At 40.0% G+C, this 12,619-nt stretch overlaps 1 protein-coding gene across 1 annotated transcript in view; it reads left to right on the forward strand.

Moving 5' to 3' along the window:
* alp3 (alkaline phosphatase 3) overlaps nt 1-8,051 on the forward strand; it is a 13,696-nt gene extending 5,645 nt beyond the window's left edge. The window contains exons 6-12 of the mRNA XM_028574012.1: nt 96-268; nt 385-525; nt 758-827; nt 2,267-2,401; nt 4,253-4,444; nt 6,498-6,614; nt 7,299-8,051. Coding sequence (XP_028429813.1) covers nt 96-268; nt 385-525; nt 758-827; nt 2,267-2,401; nt 4,253-4,444; nt 6,498-6,614; nt 7,299-7,615 — 1,145 coding nt within the window. The 3' untranslated portion in view covers nt 7,616-8,051. The remainder of the gene's footprint in view (nt 1-95; nt 269-384; nt 526-757; nt 828-2,266; nt 2,402-4,252; nt 4,445-6,497; nt 6,615-7,298) is intronic.
* Nucleotides 8,052-12,619: the final 4,568 nt, after the last annotated feature.

The following is a 12,619-nucleotide window of genomic DNA, read 5'->3' on the forward strand; positions in this document are numbered from 1 at the left end:
CATATATTACACAAACATACAGCAGAGTGCGTATTTTGTACGTATAGGCCTATACATCCACTATACATTAAGCATGAAACAAATCAATCTTCTAGGCAAGTCTGTCGGCATTGTAACAACCACGCGGGTGCAACATGCCACCCCAGCAGCCAGCTACGCCCACAGCGCCAGCAGGAAGTGGTACAGTGACGCTGACATGCCCGATGCTGCCAAGACGGACGGCTGCACCGACATTGCCTCCCAACTGCTCAAAAACACTGACATAGATGTGAGGTTCTCCATAACACAGATCATTCTCATTCGTTTTTAACAATTGTATTCTGTTTTAGAATGGTTAATTACATTTAATTGTGTGTGTGTTTGTGCTTGTGTGTGTGTTTCCAGGTGATCATTGGTGGTGGTAGAAAGTACATGACCCCTAAGGGCACAAAAGATCCCGAATACCCCAGGGATTACTCCTCTAGGGGCAAAAGAAAAGACGGACGCAACCTCATTGATGAGTGGCAGAGCATGAAAATTGGAAAGGTAACACTTGTTTAACCAGACACAGTAACCAAGAAAACCGCCTTAATTATAGCAACAGCTTCTTTCAGAACTTTTCAACTCGCTGCAACTATAAAAGACGGATGGCTTACGTCAGTGACAGCATTAACATTTTGCATTGATGCCAGACTTTCGTTCTACTTGTATTCAAGTTTATGGGGTGCGCATGGCAAGTTGTCCCACTCAATGTGTGCATTTTCATGTCCTGACACAGGTAGCCCACTACGTGTGGAATAAAACAGATTTCAATGCTGTTGACCCTGAAACCACTGACTACCTCATGGGTGAGTTTGTATTTATTTTATTTATTTACCTCCCTCTGCCCTCTTATGCGTTTTTCTGCAGCATAGCAGTATACGAAGGCAAGGCATTCCCATCAGGCCATTGAAGAACACAACATCAAAAGCCTTGTAGTGTCCTTGATTTACTCAGCAGCTTTTTCATTTCATCTTGTATTAGTGATGTCAGTCTTGAATGTTTTATCTCAAAATACGGTACCTGACCTACATAATGTTTTCGAGGTGTAAAAACATTCACAGCGTGCAGCCATTTAGGAAATCTGTGGACAGTGCAAGGTTCTGTTTACTATTTATAGATTATGTCATGATGACATAATTTAGCTGTTATTTTCCTATTATTATGATTGAGTTATTCATTGTATTCACTGACTTTTTTTTCCGAAGATAACAAACTACCAGCAGCTCTTAAACCCCCAAATGACCAAAACTGTTTTTAGTTTAACCTGTTTTATATGTAGTTCCCAGTCCTTATGCTAAGCTAAAATAACTGGCTGCTGGCTCCAGCTTCATATTACAGGTACAGACATATGAGTGGTGTTGATCTTCTTATTTAACTCTTGTCAGGAAAATTATAGAACTAGAATGGCACTCAGAGAGCGCAGCCGTCCGCCAACACCAATGGTGCATTCCTGTGCTCTTCGGATGGTCCTATATTCCGAGTTGAGCTTTAAGTTGTAATGTGGAAACAACATGGACGCTACAAACAAGATGTGTTGTATTTTATTGCTGAGAGTGATTAAACAACACAGTGATTGGTTTCCAGTATTTGCGTGACAACGAAGAACAAATGAATTGGATCAGGTTAGCCATGAAATATGATTATACCCACACAACATGAATGCAGCACAAATGGCCTGTCTTGGAATGTTAACGAAGGTGAGAAATAATTTGTATGTCTGCCCCGTGATTCAAGTCCGCTCCAAAATTTGATGGGTTCTTCCTTGGCCTGTGCTTCACCCTTCCACCAAGTGTCATGCAAATTGGGCCAGTACTTTCTCTGTAATCCAGCTTCCCTTAACTTGTAAAGGAATTCCAACCAACCAGCATAAACTGACAGCAGAAAAAGTGGCCCTGCTCCAAGTGTAACCCACTTGTGTCCAAATGTTCAAATCATGGTTATTCCACTGCTACTCTGCCTCCACCGGTATAAATTTGAAAGGTATTCAGTTATTTGTGGTGTGTGGTGGCGTGAAGGAAATGTCGAGATTCAGTCATCATGCTGGACTGAGTGCTCACTTGCTGCTGTAGAGACTTTGTATTTTAGCCTCACACACTGTAGTTTATCACTTCCTGTGTGCTGAAAATAGCAGTAGTAGGAGGAAGATGGGGCTTTTCTTTCTGCTGCACCTCCACTGTAGGCTGATAAAACTGACGTACTGTATTTCTTACATAAAAATGATTTGGTCTGTCCTTCTCTTCCCGAGCTCTGTTTGAACCTGGTGATCTGCACTTTGAGACGGAAAGGGACCCAAACATGGACCCGTCTATCGTAGAGACTACAGAAAAGGCTATCCGCATCCTCCAGAAAAACCCCAAAGGCTTCTTCCTGCTAGTGGAAGGTGAGGACAGCAGCTTTACCCACCTACCATACACCCCCATCACTTAATCCTTTAAAGGTTAGATAATAAAATCTGCAGAGAGGTGACTGTTCTGCTAAAAATAAGGAAAAAAAACACAGTGATGCTCTAGGTGGATCAGTTCAATCATTGACCCTGTTGTAATCACAAAGGGGCCCCAAGTGGCAATTAAAGGAATACTCTGGTAATTGTTGTGGTTTGCTAAAACATCAATATGTGTTTACATTTATATTACAGCGACTTTAGCCCTGATATTGAGTTTGTTTGAGTGGTAGTGCGACAACCTCCAGAATACATCACATTGGAGAACAGTGCATACCTGCAGTGGATCTGGTGACTTGACATCAATTCTACATACAGCTCAATGAGTTTGCCGCAGTGTGCGCTAGTGGATTGTGGTTGGCTGACGTGTTTCTGTTCCACCCGGCTGCCTCACCGGCCTCCTCATCCATCTCTCCTTTAATCTGAGGCAGCCGCCTGGGGACTCCATGGTGCTACTGAGTGTCTTCACAATGACTTCAAAATAACAAGCAAATGTATAAATAGAAGCAGGCATATGGTACACCCAATCATTGACAGCTCACTGAGACCACAACTTATTAACCAGAGGCTGCCTCACTTTCCAATACAGCTAGCTGCCAGCTGGTGGAGAGGACAGGAGAGGAAGAATGTAAAAAACAAAAACAAAAAAAAACAAACATCAGCTTTATCCCCTAGCTTGATCTAAAATTCTTTGCAAGAGAAAGTAGGTCCCCTTCCCAAATGCTTTGTTTTATTCCAAGAGACATTTTTCAGACTCACTTGTAATTGAGGTAAGTAGTCTGCTCACTAAGGGCTCAACTTTGGAATCTAACACTTCACATCTGCTGTTTATGCATCCATTTTGAACTTGGCAAATGGTATTTTCTGATGCTGTACAGTCTTGACAGCTCTTTAAATACATTTCACTGTCCTCTTCAGTGATTTATCACACTTTAAAGACAAGTCCAGTCACAGGTCTCAAGTCATCCAAGACAAGTCAGAGTCAAATCTCAAGAAATTAGTGGCATGTTGGTGACAAGTCACAAGTCAGAACCAACTTTTGAGTCATGAGTCATGAGTAAAGTCTTTGTTGTCAAAGTCATTGGAGACAAGTCAAAGTCTTGTCCAGGTTTGAGTCAGTTGTCAAGTGAAGGGATACAAATCAAATTAGCCTCAAATTAGCCCAAGTCAGTTGTTGATTTATTTCAGAAACCTCAAAGTATTGACTAAAGTCAAAAAGACAAGCTAGCTGGTGAACATATTGGAGCATTTAGCTCCTAAGAGCCAAATATTTCCCTCAGAAGCAAATCTCAAGTCATTCAAGACAGTTCCAAGTCACATGTCAAGTCATATAAGACAAGTACAAGTCAAGTCTTAAGTCACTCCAGATCACAGACAAGTTCCAAGTTAAGGCTCAAGTCTATAAAGACAAGTCAAAGTCAGGTCAGAAGACTTCAGAAGAAGAAGAAGTGTTTTTCCATAACTAACAGTTCTTTAAATAAGGACTTTAAGTATAGGACTTACAAATAAAAAGTCTTGATAGTTGGCTGAATCACTATATTTTCTTTTACTAAATAAATGTACTAAATAAATCGTTGTCTTACTGAGTCAGCCTAATTAAATACAGATAAATGAAAAAATGAACCAGTGGTTTCTGGTTACGTTTTCCAAAACCAAGCACTTTTTCTTAATTTTGAAGGAAGAGAAATAATCAATTGTCCTTTCTGTCACTTAAAGTAGCCTACCAAGCAGTACCAGAAGCCATTACTTCACCTTCCCTCCTCATTAACCCCTCCCTGTCTCTGTGGTCAGGTGGGCGTATTGACCAGGCTCACCATTCTGGCCGGGCGTACATGGCACTCCATGAGACGGTTGCTTTTGACTACGCCATAGCCAAGGGCCTTGAACTCACCAAAGAGCATGAAACTCTAACTATAGTGATGGCTGACCACTCCCACTCTGTTACCTTCAATGGATATCCATTTCGAGGGCAGAGCATTCTGGGTAATTATGAACTGACTTCTTGTATTTCTCTCTTTCTAAAATGCATAGATTGATGTGGTACTATGAAATCAGTTCACTGCTTTTTTTTTTTTTTTTACATATGACAAGAGAGTTCTGAGTTTTGACGCAGGAGACATTCTCCCCTATTCCTCCTTTTCTTCCCATCCATTCCCCCCTCCAGGTGTGTTTATATCCCATGACAATAGACACCCAAGGTGGCATTTTGTGCTTGTTTTGTGTGTCTTTGTGTGTGTAAGTAATGCCTGCTTCCTCTCAGCTTCAGTGTGCCTCTGCCACCAGCAGCTTGACATTTCCTCTGCTTTCTCTCCCCTGAAATTACAGCCCAGGTAAACACATAAGCTAGTAGCCTTTCTATTTCAGTCCCTTGCTTTCTCCTCGTCTCTCTTCCTTCTGATTGTCCCTGACCATCAACATTGACCATCTCTCTTGACTCATCGTCTCGTTCTCCTCGCTCTATCAGTCTTTCTCACCTGTTAATCTCCCTTTGGTGTGTATCTGTATTGACCTTACTTACTCCTTACTTCTATTCCTTCAACTCTCTGTTCCTTCTCCATCGCTGTTCCCTCTCCTTTACTTTGAGGCGTAAAACCTGGGCTGAACCTAACACATTCATGGAGCGACAGAGGGTGTTATAAGGGTTAAACTGATTTACTGGTTTGCCTGTACTGTAGTAGATGTCAGTGTTTTATATAATGGATCAAAGCACATTGTATGTATTCATGCTTTTACACAGAAGACATTTTGACATGTCACAGTAGGAAAAGCACAGGTTAAAATAATAAAACTAACGATGGCTTTCAGTGTTCCTGGTATTGTGCGTACTTATTACTATAAACATAATGTACGTTATTGTCGCTACACAAATAATTAGGCTAAGCCTGGGAAAAAAGAGTGTACCTATACAGCTGTAGCTAAATATAAAGATGTGTTTTTTTTAAATGATTTGAAAATATTAGGGAACAGTAATGTAGTTATTGGGTCCAATTTAAGATCCATTTTACAATCAAAGCTGACGTTAAAAAAAGATTTTGCGCCACACATAGTTTGGTTCCTGCTCATTACATTGCTATTGTGAAAGTAAATATAGGCTAAGCCTTTTGGGATGTCTGTACACTGAAAGGCTTTAATATGTACAGGGTAATTACTTGTGGTGTAATTTCTCTCTAGGTCTCTCTTAAATGCTAAATTTGTTACCCCCTTACTCCATGTACTTCTCCCCTACCAATAGTACTCAGGAGGTTTTTCATTGGTACGAAACATTTACACTGGAATTTATAAAGTAATATAAAGTGTTACGAGGACTTTTTCTTGTTTGGTTTTCAATGAAGAATTTTAGTGTCTCCTAAAATGTCTTAAATGCTGCTTCAGAGGCGTTTACACCTGGTACAGAAAACAATCCTAGGGAAAACAAGGATATTTGGGGGATTTTGTGGTTTGAAAATATTCACATGGGTTATATTATGTTGTGGTGTTCCCAGCTTTCTACACTCTTTTCAGTCATATCCTTATTTTACCCTCCTCCTCCTCCTCCTCCTCCTCCTCCTCCTGCTCCTCCTCCTCCTCCTCCCAGCAGTGTACTAGTGCAGCAGTGATTAATGTGCTTGTGAAACTTTGAGCTCTCCATTAGCGGGGAGACTCGCCAGGATAATGGCTAAACCGGAGAGAAACACTCAACAAGCTCCTCCTGCAGCATCCTAGAGATTCAGAGACTCCTCCTCTTTGGTGTGTGTGTGTGTGTGTGTGTGTGTGTGTGTGTGTGTGTGTGTGTGTGTGTGTGTGTGTGTGTGTGTGTGTGTGTGTGTGTGTGTGTGTGTGTGTGTGTGTGTGTGTGTGTGTGTGTGTGTGTGTGTGTGTGTGTGTGTGTGTGTGTGTGTGTGTGTGTGTGTGTGTGTGTGTGTGTGTGTGTGTGTGTGTGTGTGTGCCTGTGTGTTCATGTGTGCATGTGTTTAGGACTTTGAGGCAGAGAGAAAAAACTGAAAAATAAGAAAGATAAATCGAAGATAATGTTTGATGGTCTCTCTGGATTTTCAAGGTAAATCTCCGCTGTGGGCTACAGACGTGCTGCCTTACACCACACTGATGTACGGCAACGGACCCGGACACAAAATCACAAATGGCAAGCGTCCAGACATCCGCGATGTCAACACTAGTAAGACACGCTCAATGTTTCTTCATTTTCTTTCCACGAAAATATCACAGACTTCAGTTGATCAAATTTCCTGACAAGTTACAACACTCCTTAAACAGTCAGTAATTAATAGCTACTTTCTATCTATCTATCTATCTATCTATCTATCTATCTATCTATCTATCTATCTATCTATCTATCTATCTATCTATCTATCTATCTATCTATCTATCTATCTATCTATCTATCTATCTATCTATCTATCTATCTATCTATCTATCTATCTGGGACAAACAGCTGGAAACACACAATGGGAAAGAGAAAACTATTTAAAAACAACTGGAATGACCTTTACATTTGAGATCCATGTCCAATAATACAGTGTGACCTTTCCTTATAATATAATCAGGTGTACTTTTTGTCTCTTGCTGACATTTTAGTAATTTAATTTGCATTATTTTCTTATAAACCAAGAAAGAAAATGATCAGTTCAGGTAAGATGACAACACAATTCAATAGATAGGATTGTACAAGTATAAAAGTACTGCTCTTTTCCCCCACATGGAAGATTAGAATTTTACATAATCTTTTCAACATCTATTCAGTCACACTTTAGTTAAAGCTGCATTAGTGGATTTAGTTTGGCAAATTGGGGGCAGTGCAAGAAGTTGTAGGCTAAACGCAATATTTCTGTCTCTTTTCTAGAAAATAAAGACTACGTCCAGCTGGCTGCCGTCCCCATGCAGTCGGCCACCCACAGCGGGGAGGATGTGGCAGTGCTCGCCCGCGGACCTATGGCCCACCTCTTCCAGGGTGTCCAGGAGCAGAACTACATTGCCCATGCCATGGCCTATGCCGCCTGCGTGGGCGCCGACATTAGGCACTGCCAGGGGCAAACTGAAGCACATGCGGTTCACACCATCTTCACCAACGATAAGAACGGAGCCGGGGCGGCTTGTGGCTTGCCAGCTCTGCTCAGTAGCCTCCTCAGTGCACTGCTGGCACTTGTCGTGCTGATGTAGGTCCCTTTACCTTAGTGAATCCTATTGATCTCACTCCACTTGTCAGGGAGGTCAGAGGTCAGGGTCATAGGAGGAGTGAGCAGGGATTTGCTCAAGGTAGTTTCAGCAGGACCAGAGTTATGTTGTTAAGAAAGAGATAATTAGATTATTAGAAGTCACAAACTTAAGTTACAGAGTTTTGTTAGTCTAACAAAGGCAAAAAAATATATACAAAATGCAGCTGCCAGAGATCTACGAAAATAACTGACCATATTACTCTTACACTGGCTTCCGGTAAGTCAGAGAAATAAAGGTGTTCCAACTGTAGCCAGCTTCAAATCTGTTTTATTTTCTCTACGATTCTATTATATCTCACTTATAAAGCACTTTGGATTGCCGATGTGTATGAATTGTGCTATATAAGTAAACTTGCCTTGCCTGAAGCAGTTCAAATAGAGAATTGGGTTGGCTCTTTTTTAATATAAAGTGTTCTGTAGCCTACATACAAACAATGTATATGTCATGTATTAACATTTATGGCTCCTTCAAAAAACCTTCTAATCAGATCTACATTCGTCACAATCTTGTGTTTTTTTTTTTTTTTTTTTTTACAAATTCTTTATTTAGGTAAAGAAGTAGAAAAACTACTAACCATGAACGGACACTTCATCTTTCAATTTATCTGAAAAATGTAATGCCGCCAAATTTGGTTTTCTTTCTGCTGGTTGCTTGGCAACCTCACGGTAACAGATGTTGGCAAAAAATAGTTCCAGCGCGTAAATCCCTGTAAAATCACAGCTTCTTTTGATGTACCGATTAAAAAAAGAAGATATACCACTTTAGTCAGTGAGCTTTAGAGGTGCTGGCAGGTGGGTTATTTATTTATTTTTGGAGAGAGCCAGACTAGCCTATGTCCCGACTTCCAGTCTTCATGCTAAAATAGGCTAATCTCCTGTTGGCTCTGGCTTCATATTTATCAAACACAAATGAGAGTGGTATCAATCTAAATCTCATGAGGGGCAAATAAGTGCCTTTCCCCAAAATGTAGAACTATCCCTTTGAGCGAGCATTTATATTTGAAATATTGTCAGTGTACATTACTTATGTGTTCAGAAACAGCATATTGAGAACAGGCCATATTTGTATGATTAAATACATTTGTATATATAAAACGACACCAGATGCTGATATTGTCTCTGCCAATGACATTTTAGTCTATAAAACTGAAATTGTCCAACCTTTGATGCATGAGTGTAGAAAGGACTCTATTGCTTTGATCCTCTCCAATATCCGCAGGTCTAATTGAGGTTCGTGGCGACTTCATTTGATGACATTACTACAGCAGTCCATTAATAATGCAAAATATTTAAAGATCACCTATTTTTATCTTTGGGTGACAGATTGTAGTAATTATTTTGGACATCTGCTGGGGTTTGGAGTTTATTAAACCTGATTTTGACTCTCCTTGTACTTATTTAGACTGGCCGGGGGCCATCATTTTGGTTTCAGATGATGGGCCTGTTCTCATCTTTAACACACATTTAGTAATACACATTCATAGATAATATGGTGGAGTGACGCTCAACAGCTTAAGAGGCAGTGCAGGTAAGTTTTTATTTCTTTTGTTTGGTATTGTAGTTATATTTAAAGGGAGGACGAGGCAGCGATCGGGAACACTGACTCTTTTGACACAGGGTCTCTTTCATCATTTGATCTCATTACTACATTTGAACATGCAGTATCCTCAATACATGAACAGAAAGCATTATAAGCATATTGTCATTCAAATGTTATACAGTACATCATTTGCATTGATGGAAAGTAATTATGTACTATACTTTAATTTGCTTGAGCATTTCTGTTTTATGCTACTTTATAACTTTATTCCTTTTTCAAGGGAAATGTACTTTTTATTCCACTGCATGTATTTAAGAGCTTTAGTTGCCTGTTACTGTACATATTTCAAATAGTACACAATTTAGGATGAGTTTATAAATATGGTGTACTACTTTACACAATCAATCACTGTATGTTAAAATGAATGCATCAGTAATAATTTAATTATATAAAATAAGAATGGAAGGGGCCATTCCAGCTCCATAGCGATTACTCTTAATTTTGATGCTTTTGTACATTTTACTGATAGTACTTTTACCTAAGTATAATTTTCAGTGCAGGATGTTTGTTTGTAATGGGCTATGGATTGTTTTGCAGTATAGCTACTTTTACTTAAGTAAAAGATCTACTTCTTCCACCACAGGCCATGTGGCATGGCATGTCTACATTTGGATCTACAGGTCATAGATCAGGTAAAACACATAACTGTCCTGGTGTCCTAGGCCAAAACACATAAAATAGAACAGAAAAGAAATGATAGTACTATTGACATAGCAAAAGCATATGACCAGGTTAAAAACAAGTGAGAAGAAAATCAAACACACATGAAATCAAGAAAACCCTATATGTATAATTACCACCGTCAGTGTTGGGTGAACTTAGATAATAGCTATACAGGCATTCCTTTGTTTGGAAAATATAATTATCATATTTGTGAATTAAGGTGTGTATAAAATGTGTCAATGAAAACAATGTTAAAACTGTAATTAAATTGAATTTTAAATCAAGTTCTAAATAGGTCAGATAGGGTTTGGGTAATGTTGGGGACAGTGAGAGGGTGGGGGAAATATCTTTTACAACTATAACCTATTTACAGCGCTAAAATTAAACTGAGGTTCTTAATATGAAGAACTGTAAGGATTTTTCAGAATCCTCCTTTATTCTTTTCATTTTGTTTCCTTTGTTTTGGTTGGAACCCAGGTTCTTTGCAGAAAGGGCTTGATTCATCTCCTGCTCAAGATGAATACTCCTGTCCATCCAACAAATTCTGCTCATGTCCCACACTTGCTGCTTCTCCACTAGGGCCGGCTGACTTGGTTGAAGCCCTGAGGGGACAGGATGTCTCCTTCTGCCACTGGAGACAGCAGTCTGGGTCAAAGCATCTGTCACTCTGTTCTTCTTTTCTGTTTCTCTGCTCATTCAGGCGCCTCTCCAGTGCCATCCGTCCTTATTTTCTTCATGAGCTTTTCCTCCGAGAAGCCAAGAAGTCTGCAGGATCTTGATCTCCTTCTTGTCTGCAATCTCAGCACTGAAATTCTAGAATAGATATTAAGGCATGTTTGTTCTGCTGGCTGAATGCTTCAATCTCATTGCTAGCCTTGCACTTGTTGACCCAATGTTATGTGCTGTTCTTGGCTCCCTGGAACAGGGAACAGCTAGTTTTCTAAGCTTTGGTTAAAAGCCTTTTTATATTATTCAATAATTTTGCTTGACAGGTTTCAGCTCCCGGTTCGCTTTTGCTGTTGATGGCCTAGCTCAGAGGACTTGCTCTTGATGAAAGGCTGGTGTTGAACATGTTTGGATTTTCTTCTTCTGCAGACACTGCAGCCTGGGGTCTTGGTTGACTTGACAGAAAACAGGTGTATTATTCACTGATGGTATTCATTGACTTGCACCAAAAGCTTGATTTGTTTTGTAATGGGCAGATAGACAGATGCTGCAGTAGCTTTTATGTACATTTTTGATACTTTCATTAGTGAAAAGTGTCACAACTGGAATCCATCCAACCAACTGAAATAGGGTTGAGCACAGCTGCAGTTTCACGCATTCCACTCGCATCTCACTGTCTTCATCAGTGGATGGAGTTTGGTCGGAACAAACCTCATCTGCTGATGAAGACAGTGAGAACAAAACCTCATCTGCTGATAAAGACTGTAAAGTGAGCTTGAAAGCTACAAAAACAAAAAAAGTGGACATTTTTTGGTCAAACTACTATTTCCAAAGTCAGCAATGAACTTCCATGCTGAGTTTTACAGCCATTTTACAAGCTTGAATGGAGAAAAATATAGATTTTAATTGGATTAATAGGAAATAAGGAAGCTTTATCTTGTTTTATGCTATGATTTACAATTTGACATTATTTATATCAAACTGATCTACATCATCATATGGTCATTTATTTTCACACATACATACAGCATATTATGCATTTATCTACTGCACATCCCTTGGTGGCTTACCATAACCAACTATATTAATATGCAAAACATGCCATTTTGGCCATTTTATGTGCTATGTAAAGGTGAAAATATTTTAACTGGCATTTTTCATATTTTATGCACTCTTTTTTTCTTGCACTCATGACAGCAGGAGATATGAAGATTTCAGTTTTGCACAATGGACACATTATGGCCCGAGGCTCTGATAATGGCATCTCCTCCTCATGTTCTACCAGCCATGCGGTATCAGCTTTGCAGTCACATACTGTACTGCGCAACAGGCTCTCCGCACTCCTGTGGCTCCCACAGCTGCCCGTACAACAGCCATCCTTTCGGTGGCGCTAGAGCACCGGACAAAGTACCATGTGGCATGGAGAGGGCTGATCAGGCTACATAAGCTGTGGCTTTGCCGCAATTTGATGTGTTATGAAATGGGATCTGAGTGCGCATTGCAGGAAAAGAGGAAGTGCAGAAGATTAGAGTCCCCTGCGCTTTAAACTGTAAAATCACAGAACATGAGAAGACCTTACATGAGCAAAACATAACAGTGTGACGGATGTCTGTCCTCACACGTGTTGAATGTCTGATGAACAAAGTGGCACATACTGCACATTTTCCCCCAGTTTATTTTTTTAGTTTTGTTATTTTGTGTGTCTCGTCCATTTTAAGAGCGTTTACTGCTAAAGAAGTTGGTCATTTTTTAACCACTAAATGTTCTACTGATGGCCCTGAAGGATGCATTCACAGTGGAAAAACACCTGTGGCACCAACGGCTTTTCATTCTAACTCTATACTTCTGTTCTTCTCTGACTCTATCGCGCATATTTACGCACACACAACATGAGCTGGAGTGTCAATCTAAATTGTCTTTTGGGATCTTTCGGCACCATTGCCGAGTTAATATATTTATGTTGTGTTACTGTACATGGACAACCAGTAGAAACACTTCGGTCTGTTTCTATCAATCTGG

Source organism: Perca flavescens, chromosome 3 (assembly GCF_004354835.1).
Source record: "Perca flavescens isolate YP-PL-M2 chromosome 3, PFLA_1.0, whole genome shotgun sequence".
NCBI lineage: Eukaryota > Metazoa > Chordata > Actinopteri > Perciformes > Percidae > Perca > Perca flavescens.